The 12,694-nt window shown below is 35.2% G+C and overlaps 1 protein-coding gene across 1 annotated transcript in view; it reads left to right on the top strand.

Moving 5' to 3' along the window:
• The window catches only part of LOC150107390 (uncharacterized), a 339,311-nt gene extending 326,837 nt beyond the window's left edge, over window positions 1-12,474 (top strand). The window contains exon 19 of the mRNA XM_090391829.1: window positions 11,461-12,474. Coding sequence (XP_090247955.1) covers window positions 11,461-11,742 — 282 coding nt within the window. The 3' untranslated portion in view covers window positions 11,743-12,474. The remainder of the gene's footprint in view (window positions 1-11,460) is intronic.
• The last annotated feature ends 220 nt before the right edge of the window (window positions 12,475-12,694 follow it).

Raw genomic sequence — 12,694 nt, 5'->3', positions numbered from 1 at the left:
TCAACCTCTACTGCTATACACTTTTAGAGTTGCAGTAATTTATCGATAGGTTAAGTACTAGAGTCCTGTTACTAATTATCAAGTCCTATCACATAATATATCAGCACCATTTTGCATTACCGACCATCTGGTTCGTGCTGGTATCTTCTCCCAATCAGTCCTTTGTGAGCACGTGGCTTGTTACCTCATTCTATGGTCTGTTGTCTTCGGATATAACCCTCTGGTGACTATGTTCACGAATCACCCTCTTGCCGATGTGGACAAAACTGCTTTGCCTGGACGAGTCCTCGTGATTCAGCATGAAGCTTCGGTTCTCGCTGACTGTATAGCTGTACCGTAGATATGCCTGGACTGGACCGTCGCCTGGTCGCTTAGCCGCCGCCGCTGACCATCGTCCTTCCTGACTGCTCGTGCCACTTCTTCTAGTACCCAAAAGCCAAGGGGAGACAAAGAGAAAAAAGAGCCGCGAGCCCGTGCCACTGAGTTTCTTATACCTCCACATTTCTGCTTTCCCCCTACGTCACTGATTCCACTCGGCACCTAAGTCCCTTGCACTCGCTACTATCTTCTTCTCGATATCTTCTCCACGTGAATGTCTCGCGTTCACCTCGCGACTGCCTCAGGTTATGTCTTTAAGCAGATTACTTCAATGTGAATTTCGATCTAACCTTTCCTGTTCTAATATAATTCTCACAAAAATCCAAAAATCCGATTCCTTTCAGTTATACATAGAACAGTTAACAATATAGCAAAACAAAGGAATTCACAAAACAAAGGACTAATACGTTATTTACAATTTCATTTATATCTATATACAAGTACTTCTTTAGGAAAATTTATTTGTATCCTAGTTAAATCCCGAATAAAATGTTTTATGACAATTTAAATCTTTCATTCAAGATTTAATAGTATCAATACGTTGGGTTGATGAATTGTGTAAAAAAGATGTTGACAGTACATGGGAAATTATTATTATGTTAAACCTCCAGGGAGTCCAAAGACTCATCGAGGGAGAGTGTGCAAACAGCATCGAACGATTGATTCCCTTCCAACTACTAACCGTGCTCAATCTTGCTTAACATTTTGTGAGCCATTAGTAGCAGAGGCTCGACCAACCTTTGCTGGCATAGGTTGCTGCCATCCAAATGATAAGGCAGTATCTAAAACAAGGCAATGTATAACTGTATACCAAGAATTAAGTGAATAAATAGAGTAGGAATGAGATGGATGAACAGTGAAATCAAGCAAGCAGTGTTACAAAAAAAGTGGTTATGGAAGTACAAGACAGTTTGTAGTGAGCAGATGCATGAAGAATATAAAGTTCAGGCCAGAAAAGTGACAAGCATGGTTAAAAAAAGAAAAAGTAGAATATGAGAGAAGATTAGCCAGTCAGGTCAAAGCTAATCTAGGAGAAAAATAATTATGGTAGTTGATGCTGGTAGATAGTTATGGTAGCAAACTAACCATAGTAAATAAAATGTAGAATTATTTAACAAACACTTCATCAATGTATATCATAGTGGTGTGAATGATGCTGTGCAACATGTAGAAAGGAGACAAGAATTAGGAGAATTAAAGGTGAAAGAATGAGAGGTGTATCAAGTGTTACTTAGGTTAAATGTTAATAAGGCTGTGGGAATGGATGACTTATCACCATGTATTTTTAAAGAATGTGCAAAAGAGTTAGCCATGCCCTTTTCCTGGTTATTTAATGAAAGTTTTGCAACAGAGAAGGTTCCTAAGGAGTGGAAAGAAGACAAACCAGTACCTTTTCACAAGCATGGTTCGAGAACAGAAGTTTCCAATTATAGACCAGTCTGTATATCTGCAGTTGTGGTCAAAGTGTTAGAAAAATTGGTTTGAAATAGAATACAGGATTGGATTGATGAACACAAGATTCTCTATAATGTTCAGCATAGGTTTATGAAGGGCAGGTCTTGTTTTAGCAACCTGCTGAAACAAGACCTGCCCTTGTTTTATGATAAGGTGACGAATGTATTGGATAAGGAAGAATCATATACAGTGATATTCTTGGACTTTACAAAAGCATTTGATAGATTACCACGTGATAAGTTGGTGTACAAGCTGCAGAGGATAGGAATGAATAGTATATTGGTTATGTGTTTATACTAAAAGTTGAAATAATTACAAGCAAATTATCAACATATCAAAAACTGATTTTGAAAGTGTGAGAAATAGGAAACTTGCATTGTCCAAATACATTCCTGTTATTTGGATAATGTTTTCTAGTTTCTTGCCAAAGCTATTGGGTAACAGTTTTGTTTTAACCTTGTTTTCATTGCTTTTGCACTCATATGGTTCAAATGCATCATTATGCACAGAAAATGCCAATCTCCTTGCTTGTTGTTCTTCCTCCACTTATACATATTCTTTGTAAATATCCTCTTACATTTTCGAAATGTGAAAAAAAAACAGAAGAATCTTGTCCAAACTGGATACTAAGAATTCTCCATGTCTCTAGATAACATTTCTCCAACTATTCTTTGTGCTCCAGTTGCCTTTTTATTCTCTTTATTTCCACTAGAATCTATTTTGCTGCTTGAAAATTAGTCCATATTCAACCTATTTCTAAGTGTGTCAACATTTACCATGGGATTACTATCCAGTTTTTCTCACTATAGTTTTTTCTAAAGTAATGGAGAATACTATTAACAATTAATTTCTGTACTTCCTTGAAAATATCTCTGCTAATAAATGATTGCCATTATGGATTCCCATGGTCATGACAGGAGATTTCCTTGATTAGGTCATCTACCTTTGAGCAAATGCCATAGAAATACTTTGAGAAGCTTGAATGGTGCATTTGATATCATTCTGGTATTTGATTGTTTGTCAAAAAGAACTGTTGAATAAGCTCAGTTAGGTTGTTTAGCTTCTTCTCTTGTCATACACTGTCTCTATCCTTGCTTTGCAAGTGATGATGGCATTTTTGTAACTACCCTGTGTTTTCACCTATCCTCTTCATTCTAAATATATCAGTGACCTTTTATACTTATAGCAAATCTAATCCAGAATTTTGCTGATGACATTATTCTGAATTCATCTTATGCATTTGAAAAACCTTGAACTATACAGATCAGGAACACTTCCATAATATCATGTTCTACAATGGGATTCTGATAACTTTGTTAATTTCATTATTAGTAAAACTTGTCCACCTTAATTCTCTAAAAAAAAAAATAAAATAAAAAAAATCCATTTCTTCCAGTCTTACTCTTAACAACATCCAGCTCTCCAGAGACAAGATGAGCTTTCTCTTCTTGCAACAACTCTAACCTTTCTTTGCATAAAAATGTTACAAATGTTACCTCCTCTGCATCCAAGAAATTAGGGTTTTTTTTTCTTTTCAGTGTGTTACTTTACCTGTGAACTGCTATTAACTGCGCAAATTGCAGATCATCCATTATCGAATGCATGTGAAGCAGAGTTCCTAAATGTGCCCTAAAAATACTGATTCAGTGCAGAAGAGAGGACTGCCTTTCCAGATTATTATAATCACTTACCTTATAATTTCATATACTTACCTTAAAGCTCCTACACTTATTTCCCAACTTCCATGTTCAAACTATGTGACCAGTCTCACCAGTTGGTATGACAAGTCATCTCATTTATAGCCTCAGAGATGCTATTACTAGATCCAGTATTCTTGCACAAGTCTCAACACATGCTGCTTAAGATATTTGGTCCTCAGTAACTATAAATTCTGATGACAGTACTCTGAATTCATCTTACTCATTTGGGATTCTGATAACCTTTGTTATTTTCACTATTAGTAAAACTCAGTCCTATGAAAGAAGGTGGTGACTAGGAGAGTGAGAAGTGGCTTTTTTTTTTTTTTTTCTGTGGAGAGTGATTAAACCATGGAATTCATTGCCTAAATGTGCAGACAGTGAATGGGTTTATTATTATTATTATTTGTCACCTCCAGGGAGTCCAAAGACTCATCGAGGGAGGGCATCTACTCTACAACTCTGCTTCCACCACTCACAATCCACCAACTGACCGCAACTACACCAACGCCATCTACCGTCGACCACCACTAGTATTTCCACAGACAATCACAAATATCCATGCTCGCAGCGGGATTCGAACTTGCAGCCTCTTGACTGGAGAGCGGACACACTAACCACTCGGCCAGCCAGGCTGGCCAGTTTAAGGAGAGATGTTCTTAGGATATTCTTATGTTAAGAACATTCTATATCCTTTTATTTAAAAAGTGTAAGCGATGTTTGAGCATGAAGTTTCTTCGTGACTAGGCTACTTGTACATAGAAACTAATGTTCTCACATTTGTTGCCTTTAATCTCATTTGATTTTGTAACCACTCATATAGTGGCACTCCTGCATGTAGATCAGTTCTGTAAATAGGATAAATGGTCCTTGTTCTAGCTTCGTCTTGTGATTAGGTTGATGATGGCCCATTAATTTCTAGCCAAAATATTTGCAATAATAAAAATTATTATTCTTTAATTTTGTGTTTAATATTCCTCCAAGGAATATCTGAACATTGCTGCCGATCAAGTCCACCATGCAATGTTGACTTTTTATCCAGCAAGTGATTTGTTTCATGGACAACAATGCTATTATTGTCCATTGCACAAGGATTGTTCAGCATTGGTTCAGCGAGCATCATAGCAACTTCCCCCATCTCCCTTGGCCATCACAAAGCCCAGATCTGAACTCCATTGGGAATGTATGGGACATGTTAGAAAAACAGATCCAGGAGCAAAGTCCTCTTTCATCAAATCTGAGCCAGTTAAAGGATTGTCTGGTATGTTGTAAACATAGATGCAATCCAACACCTTGTGGGATTATGAAAAACCACATATTTCATGGAATTCAGGCTAAAGCACGTCCAACACAGTATTAAATAAGTTTCTAATTCAGTGGCCAATATGTGTATGTCTGTCCATGTGCTAATTATTCTTTAGCTGGGTAGTTGTTTTTTAAATTCAGTGTTTGGAATTCTTACCTAAATAAGTTGAGCTACCTCAATTTTCATTTAGTCAGACTGTTTCCACATGAAAAATTTGAGAAATCATTTAAAAATTACACAAAACAATATCTTTGCTCTGTCTTTGTGGAATTAAATTTGGTATTTGATCCATTCTTGTTAAATGCAAAGTGATATAAAAAGATAGCAGCAATTTTGTCCTACTTGGATGGAATCTAATAAAATAATGTATTTAGAATCTTGACTAACGAATATCACTATACAAGCATGCTATCATGAATACACTGTTTTATGATTGTCTCTCTTCATTTTTAGTTGTTTGTTATTTAAGTACTGTATTTTTTTTTTTTCTGTGCTTTCTCAAGGGGATTTTTTATTTTTTTTGTTAATATCACTCCCACATGAGAGGTCACAAAGCTTATAGCACATCAATTCTGTGTTGTAGGCAGGATCAAGGAAAAAAGCAATATGATATTCTTCCCAAAGAGCTAGTAATCTTTTGGTGAAATACTTCACAGGAAAAGGCTTCCACAGAGCCAAGGTAAATAGAATGAAATATGAATGGAGTAGCAGATTTAGTCAGCAATTCACTTGTAAAAAGATGTTGGTTGTTACTAGTGTTCTTATAGGTTTAAAAGAAATAGTGAGACATGATGGACTTAGTTATTTAAACAATATGTGTGGAAATATCTAGTGGTAAGCTATAAGGGGCTTGCACGAGCCCTTTGTTAAATTTTTCTCAAATTTGCGAGCCCCACATTCTTCTTGTTTAATAATCTTGTAGAACTAGAAAATACCACTATGGAATGTATACATGCTACTATAATTGCTACTTCAAATTCATATGAATTTTCTGATAACTATATAAAAAATCATTTCATTGCATTTTGTTCTGATGGAGCTAGGAAACAAATCAGGTGTTGCAATCAAACTTCTACAAAAATTTCCCAACATTGTGATTTGGCATTGCGCTTATTGTTTACACTTAGCATTAGATGATTTGATAAAAAACATTAAAGAAATAAATCATTTTGAAATATTTATGGATAAATTATATGCTTTTTATCATCAATCACCAAAAAATCGATGAGAATTAAATACGATTGCAAAAGACCTTGGTATCAAAATTTTAAAGATCGGCCATGTGTTTGGACCACGATGGGCAGCTTGCAGTTAACAAACGTCTCTTGCTTTGTAGAGAAATTACCCAGCTTTATGCAAGCATTTTGCATCGAATGATAAATGTAAAGGCTTTTTAAACCGACTTCTCAATTTGAAATTTTTAAAAGATCTAGCATTAATGATTGATATCCTACAGGAATTATCATATCTGTCAAGCTCTACAAAGTTGCAATATAGGTATTATAAGGGCTAAGTTAGGCCCTTTTTTTTTTTTGCTTGACAATGCGAACCCTTTGTTAAAATTTCCATAGCTCACCACTGGAAATATCTGTAGAAGACACAATGTAGAAGCTAATCAGCTGTGAGACAGTGACTAGAAAGAGTGTCATTGATTAGTAAACTGCCCTCTTCTGGATAACACTAAGAATTTTTAAAAGAGATTTTTGGTCTACCACCCCAAATGTTAAGAGCAGTATTCTAAGATAGGATGGATATGGATAATATTTCTACTACTCATATTGTCATATGAGTAGTAGAAATTGAGTTCACTGTTATCATCAGCAAAACTGTAGACAGGCTTTGATGTCATGAAGAGGTCATTTATAAGGATTTATACAGAATTAATTGTTGGGAAGATGAAAAGTAACCTCTTGAGTGCAAAAGGATGCTATAGTGGTGGTGTGCTTGGGTTAGGAAAGACCATAGATAAGTGTAATTCCAAGCAGAGACAGACACCTGTTAAGCTGAACATTATCAACAGAAAAGTGAATTTTTTTGTGAGCCAAAAATACAAAACTGTGTCTTGGACGCACTGACATTGAAGGAGATTAAGTTGCCATCATCCCATCAAACGATGGTATGGAGATCAGCATTTAGAACACTGATTGCAGATGTTGCTTGAGATGACTGAGGGTTTGTCATGCAGTGCAAATGAGTAGTAGAAATGGAGTTCACTGTTATCATTAGCAAAACTGTAGACAGGTTTTGATGTCATTAAGAGGGCATTTATAAGGAAGAGAGTGGATGAAATAAGAGTCCTGTGGAACACCTGTATTAATAAGAAAATCCGAAGAGAGAACACCTGGTATCATTACACAGGATGAATGACCCAAAGAAAACTTGCAATCCAGTTACCATAGGATGGAAGGCAGACTACAAATGGCAGTTTGTTGAAAGTGTTTAATGCCAAACTGTATCAAATGCTTTAAATGTCAAGTACAATATCAGTGGTTTCTCCAAACCTCTCCATGTCATGTACCCAGAATTGGATGATATAAGCAAGAAAATCTGCTGTCCATTTTGACTGGTGAAATCCATATTGGTGGTAACTAATTAGTTGACAATTCTCTGGGTGTTGAAGAATTTGACTGTCGATGACCTTCTCCATTATCAAATGCTTTAAATGTCAAGTACAATATCAGTGGTTTCTCCAAACCTCTCCATGTCATGTACCCAGAATTGAATGATATAAGCAAGAAAATCTGCTGTCCATTTTGACTGGTGGAATCCATATTGGTGGTGGTGGTAACTAATTAGTTGACAATTCTCTGGGTGTTGAAGAAGTTGACTGTCAATGACCTTCTCCATTATCTTACACAAAAACCAAGGTGAGAGCAATAGGTCAATAGTTTTTTGCATTGGCTATACTTGCTTCCATGCTGTAAGGTGGATACTAGCTGAATATAATATAGTATGGAAAAGCTGATGAACAGGTGTTACTTCAGGAGCAAATTGCTTGAGCACAGTTTGAGGAATACCATCAGGTCCTGAAGCTGTAGACAGGCTTTGATGTCATTAAGAGGTCATTTATAAGGAAGAGAGTGGATGAAATAAGAGTCCTGTGGAACACCTGTATTAATAAGGTGTTCTTCAGCCTCTATGGTATCTTCAGATAACTTTTTGGTAGAAGGCCACAGGCAGCATACGATGCAGTATTTTAGGTAAAAATAAAAATCATTTGCTATGATCATTCATGCAGGAGCTGAAAGGTAAGAATGATGCCAGGAAGTCAGATTTTTCTGTTGCAATACTACCATCTGAGTGAGAGAGTCGGCAAGAGTACAGATGGATAAAATTTTGCCAAGTAGCTTTTGCAAGGAAGCATAAGGTATGATCGGCACAGGACTAGCTCTTTCCTAGTCAGGCCTAAGCCCTATTAATGACTGTTTTCTGGTGTTGCAGCCATCAGTGTAGTCCATGAATGAAGCCAGATTTGGACCATACTGACACACTTATTGGAAAATCATGGCTTGGATGTGTGGAAATTTGAACAATCACAACAATTATCTGGATATGGAGAATGGAACATGGAAAAGAAGAACAAAAGTCATAGACCTTCTTCCTGTTTGGAAGAAAAACATCTCAAATGGAAGGGCATTCCATTCGAGATAAAACTTGGATGAGATTATGATATTGAAATACCAAGAGGACAGCCCACCTCAACGATATACCTGAAAGCAGAGCTGGTTAAGAAATGATCCACTATTTGGTGAGGAGGATTGTCAGGTATTCTAGTTAGTAGATGATCAATTTACTTTAGGTCATTGTTTAGCAGCAAATACTTCAGCTTCTTTTTATGCTTGGCCATCGGAATTGGAAAAGGGGGCCAGTGAAGTTGTAGACATTAAAGGAGGATTACTTTGCTGTTTGGACAGTTGGAGGTGTAGGTAATCAAGCTATAAGGTCCTTGCCTCATTATGTATAACTCATCTGCTGGCTTTACCACTCCCAAATTCTGAAAACGAATTTTGACCTCTTTGACATATCTGAAGTCAAAGAGGTCAAAATATATACTTACTGAGGCAAAGAAATCTTAAGCCACAGAAGTTTAAAAAGAGGTGATTCAAGATTAGGTATTACTATTGGTGAATATCAGACACTGCACAAAAGAATAAATACCATCCTTGTGATGATAGAAGGAATCATGCAGAGTGCATAATAAATTTAGTTTAATCCTTTATCCAAGTGTGAGCAAACAAAGTTTGCACCTGAAAATATCTTCAGGACTGGAGTAAGGTAGAACAAAACCGGGCAACTCGTTGCAAAGATGGAGCAAGCTAACATCACTCCTATCTCAGTATCTCCCATAATGCAAAACACATCTCCTTACGGATATGTATAATGTTATGCATTAAGGGAAGGGCCACTACCCAGACTAGTTTCGACCTTTATTGAGGGCTCTTCAGTGGGAGCCAGGCCCAGAGGTGGAGATACCAGGCAAAAGCAATGGCAGGTCATCTTTACCTATAGGAGTTGCCAAACTGTGTGCCACCTTTTTATTAAATTACTCTAGATTTAGAGAAAGATGTTGAAAGTTTATAAAACTTTCAACATCTTTCTCTAAATCTATAGTAATTTAATAAAAGAAAAGAATATTTAATAATATAAGAAGATGGAGAGGGGAGAGAAGGGCTCTGGATCTCCTGTGTTTACCATGCCCTTGAAGAGTATTGCTCACACTATTTGTTTGTGAGGAAGTTTGTAAGTCTAGGTTATCCAAGTTATGTTGTTCAGAGTGTTCCATGAAGAAGTTAGCAATGGTAAGAGAAAGGGTTACACGTTGTATTCTTGTCTACTTATATTCCTTTATTAGACACTTGAATTACTTCAGGAAAAATTTCCTTCAGTATTGTTATGCAATTCCAATTTTTTTCCAGCTTCTTCATGGAACACTATGAACAATGTGTATCTTTGATAGCATTTCACCTAGACCTACACATTGGTACAGATATATGGATGATTGTTGCAATATGGAATTGCTCTTCCTATGAGTTACAGCAGTTTCTTTTCAGATTAAATGCACTTCATCCCAGGATCCAGTTCATTTTAGAAAAAGAAACAGATAACCATATAGCCTTTTTAGATCTTCTAATTCTTCATCGACCAGATTGAAGCTTACAATTTTCAGTTTTTAGGAAGAATACTCAGAGTTCATTATATCTATGCTGAATCTCACCACCATCTTAGTCAAAAGGCTGGAACTATTAAGACCTTATTACATCATGCTTGTTCTTTGTTCTGATGAATTTTAACAGAAAGAATTATAACGTATTAAATTCACCTTTTTATCAAAATGGTTTTAAGGATTCTTTCATCGAAAAAAAAAATAAATAAAGCATTTAACAGTTATGGTATCTCTTTCTCTTCCAATGCAAGGTGTTTCTGAATGCATAGCAAAAGTTTTAAAACCACTGAATATTTTTGTTGCCTTTTGCTTCATCAGAAAAATCTCCACCTTTCACACTTTGCCTAAGGACAAGCTTCCACCTCTAGATTTTCGAGGCATCTGCCAGATTCCTGCCCTTGCAGCTTATCTTATTTTGGACAAACCATAAGATCTGCCTTTATTTGCATAGAAGAACAAGTCTTATATTAAATATTGTGAGCCTGAACAGTCTGGACTTGCTGAGCATGCTATCTGCACTAAGCATGGTTCATTGGAACAAGATAAGTCTTTCATAAAAGTTGTTTCCTCAAGAAGAATGTCTTTGTAAAGAAATGCGTGAAACTTTACTCCATTGTCCTAACTAAAAACAAATCCAGTGATCTTTCCCCTTTATGGGAGATAATACTTTTTAAATCTGCTAATCTTTCCTAACTTTATCTTTTACTTTATTTTTAAGTTAAAAATTGACTGTTTAAGTTATCTCACATTAGTTACTAAGGTGGCAGTTTTTAAAATTGTCTGTTATTGTTTGATTGCTGTTCTGTAATCCTGTACTGAATATGCTATGTTACTTAAGAGAAAATTCTACAATAAATAAGTTTTTATGCAAGTTTTCCTTCGTTTTTATAGTTATATTATTATGTCAACTCATGGTATTTCAATATTGAAACAAAGATCCTCTGTAGCTCAATTGGCTTTGATAGTGTCCTTTAGTTGGAAAGACCACCTAGGTTCAAATCCCATTTAGGACACAATCTTTATCAGGACTTTTCAGCTGAAGGTGAGTTAGCAGTCTCACATGGAAGTGATAGGGTTCCCCCTCCTGGAAATTCTGTTTTTTTTTTATCTCGCTAAAAAAAAACAGAATGTAGAAAGGCAAATCAGCCAGAAGAACACATGCAATTTACAGACATAATACACTGGCTCCTCAACCTTAGTTGCTTCGACTGTAAATCCAGAAAAACCAGCCACTTTTGCATTCATAATTACTTTGTGCACAAGTACATTCTTTAGATTGCAGGTTAAGATGTCTACAACTTTTTTATTTCAGAAAAGTAACATTCATTATATGTACCTAATTTTCTATCTTCATAAAGTTCAAGCTAAAATTCATAAATTAAATAAAATTCACAAATATTTTAAGAATTCTTATCTGGATTTAAAGAAAAATATATAAATATTTTTTTTTCTTTTTCAAGACTTATCAACCTATTGAAAGTAGTTCAGAAATTCATTTGCAAGGAAGACGACGACATAATTCATCAGTTGCCTCCATAACTGGTGGCAGTTCATATAGTGCTTTTTTTAACTGGAACAAGTCATTGGGGCTCTGGCCATCACATCCTCGGCTCAAAACTAGATCATCAAGGTTTGTAGTCACTCCTGTAGAAGAGGTCATAGGACCACCATCACCCCATGCCCGCCCTCGTCCAGGCAAGACTCTCCCTACCTCGGCCCTAGAAACTGTGACAACTGTTTAGAAAATTAAATAGTTTGATTAAAAAGATGGCAGTTATTAGAAATGTTAATGGTGTTATTAGAAGTGTTAATGGGTCTTCTTGTTTTAAAGAAAAGTTTTGGCATCTTTGAAAATAAAATTGGAAATTTTTGCAGATAAAACAAACAAGTTGTAATCTGTTTTAATAGCACAAATTTAATTATTACTGCCTGTCCTTGATAAAATATCATTAAACCAAAATCATTCAATAGCTTAAGAACATTTTTTTCATGGGGAAATCCCAAAAAGAAAATTTGATTTCCAGTTAAAAGGTTGTAATCATAATTGCATTTTTCTGTAATTATCTTATTTTGACATTTTGATATTTCCTATATGCTGCTAGAGCTTCAGCATGCAGAGTGCAATGAAATATCAACTGTTTCATAACATTTATTGACAAATATATTATTATACTCTGTCACCTACTATATGCAAGCAGTACTTCTTACTAGATGAATATAACTTCATTCTTTAGTCAAATGAAATTATTTTTATTATATTGAGAGAGAGAGATTTATTGTTTTTCTTGTTTATAATTATAATAAATGGCATTAATATGCTAGTCCTGTGATTTTTAGAAACAAGTATTATGTAATATTTGAAATTGTTGCACTGAGCAATGTATCATCTTCATTGTGATTACATCTAGATATCATTTTGATAAAAAATATCATTTTATACTTTATTCTCTATTCATTTGTTTTCCAACTTTGCTCTTGTGTTTAGAGATTTTTAGTTTTAAGCTGGAAAATTGAATTTTCTACTAGTAGTAAAACTAAATGGGATTGCAAATAAAGGAAACTTTTAAATAGAAATAAACTTCTTGCTTTCACTATTTTTAATTTACTTGAATTTGTAAATATAGAAAAGCACCAAGCATTACAAAATATAGTAGGACACCAATTTTTCTTTAATCACTGTAATTCAAATTACTT

Source organism: Typopeltis vanoorti, chromosome 4, assembly GCF_054136105.1.
Source record: "Typopeltis vanoorti isolate ZY-2024b chromosome 4, IOZ_Tvanoo_1.0, whole genome shotgun sequence".
Classification (NCBI taxonomy): Eukaryota; Metazoa; Arthropoda; class Arachnida; order Uropygi; family Thelyphonidae; genus Typopeltis; species Typopeltis vanoorti.
Note: the sequence above shows the minus strand (reverse complement) of the source record. Positions and strands in the feature narration are given on the sequence as shown.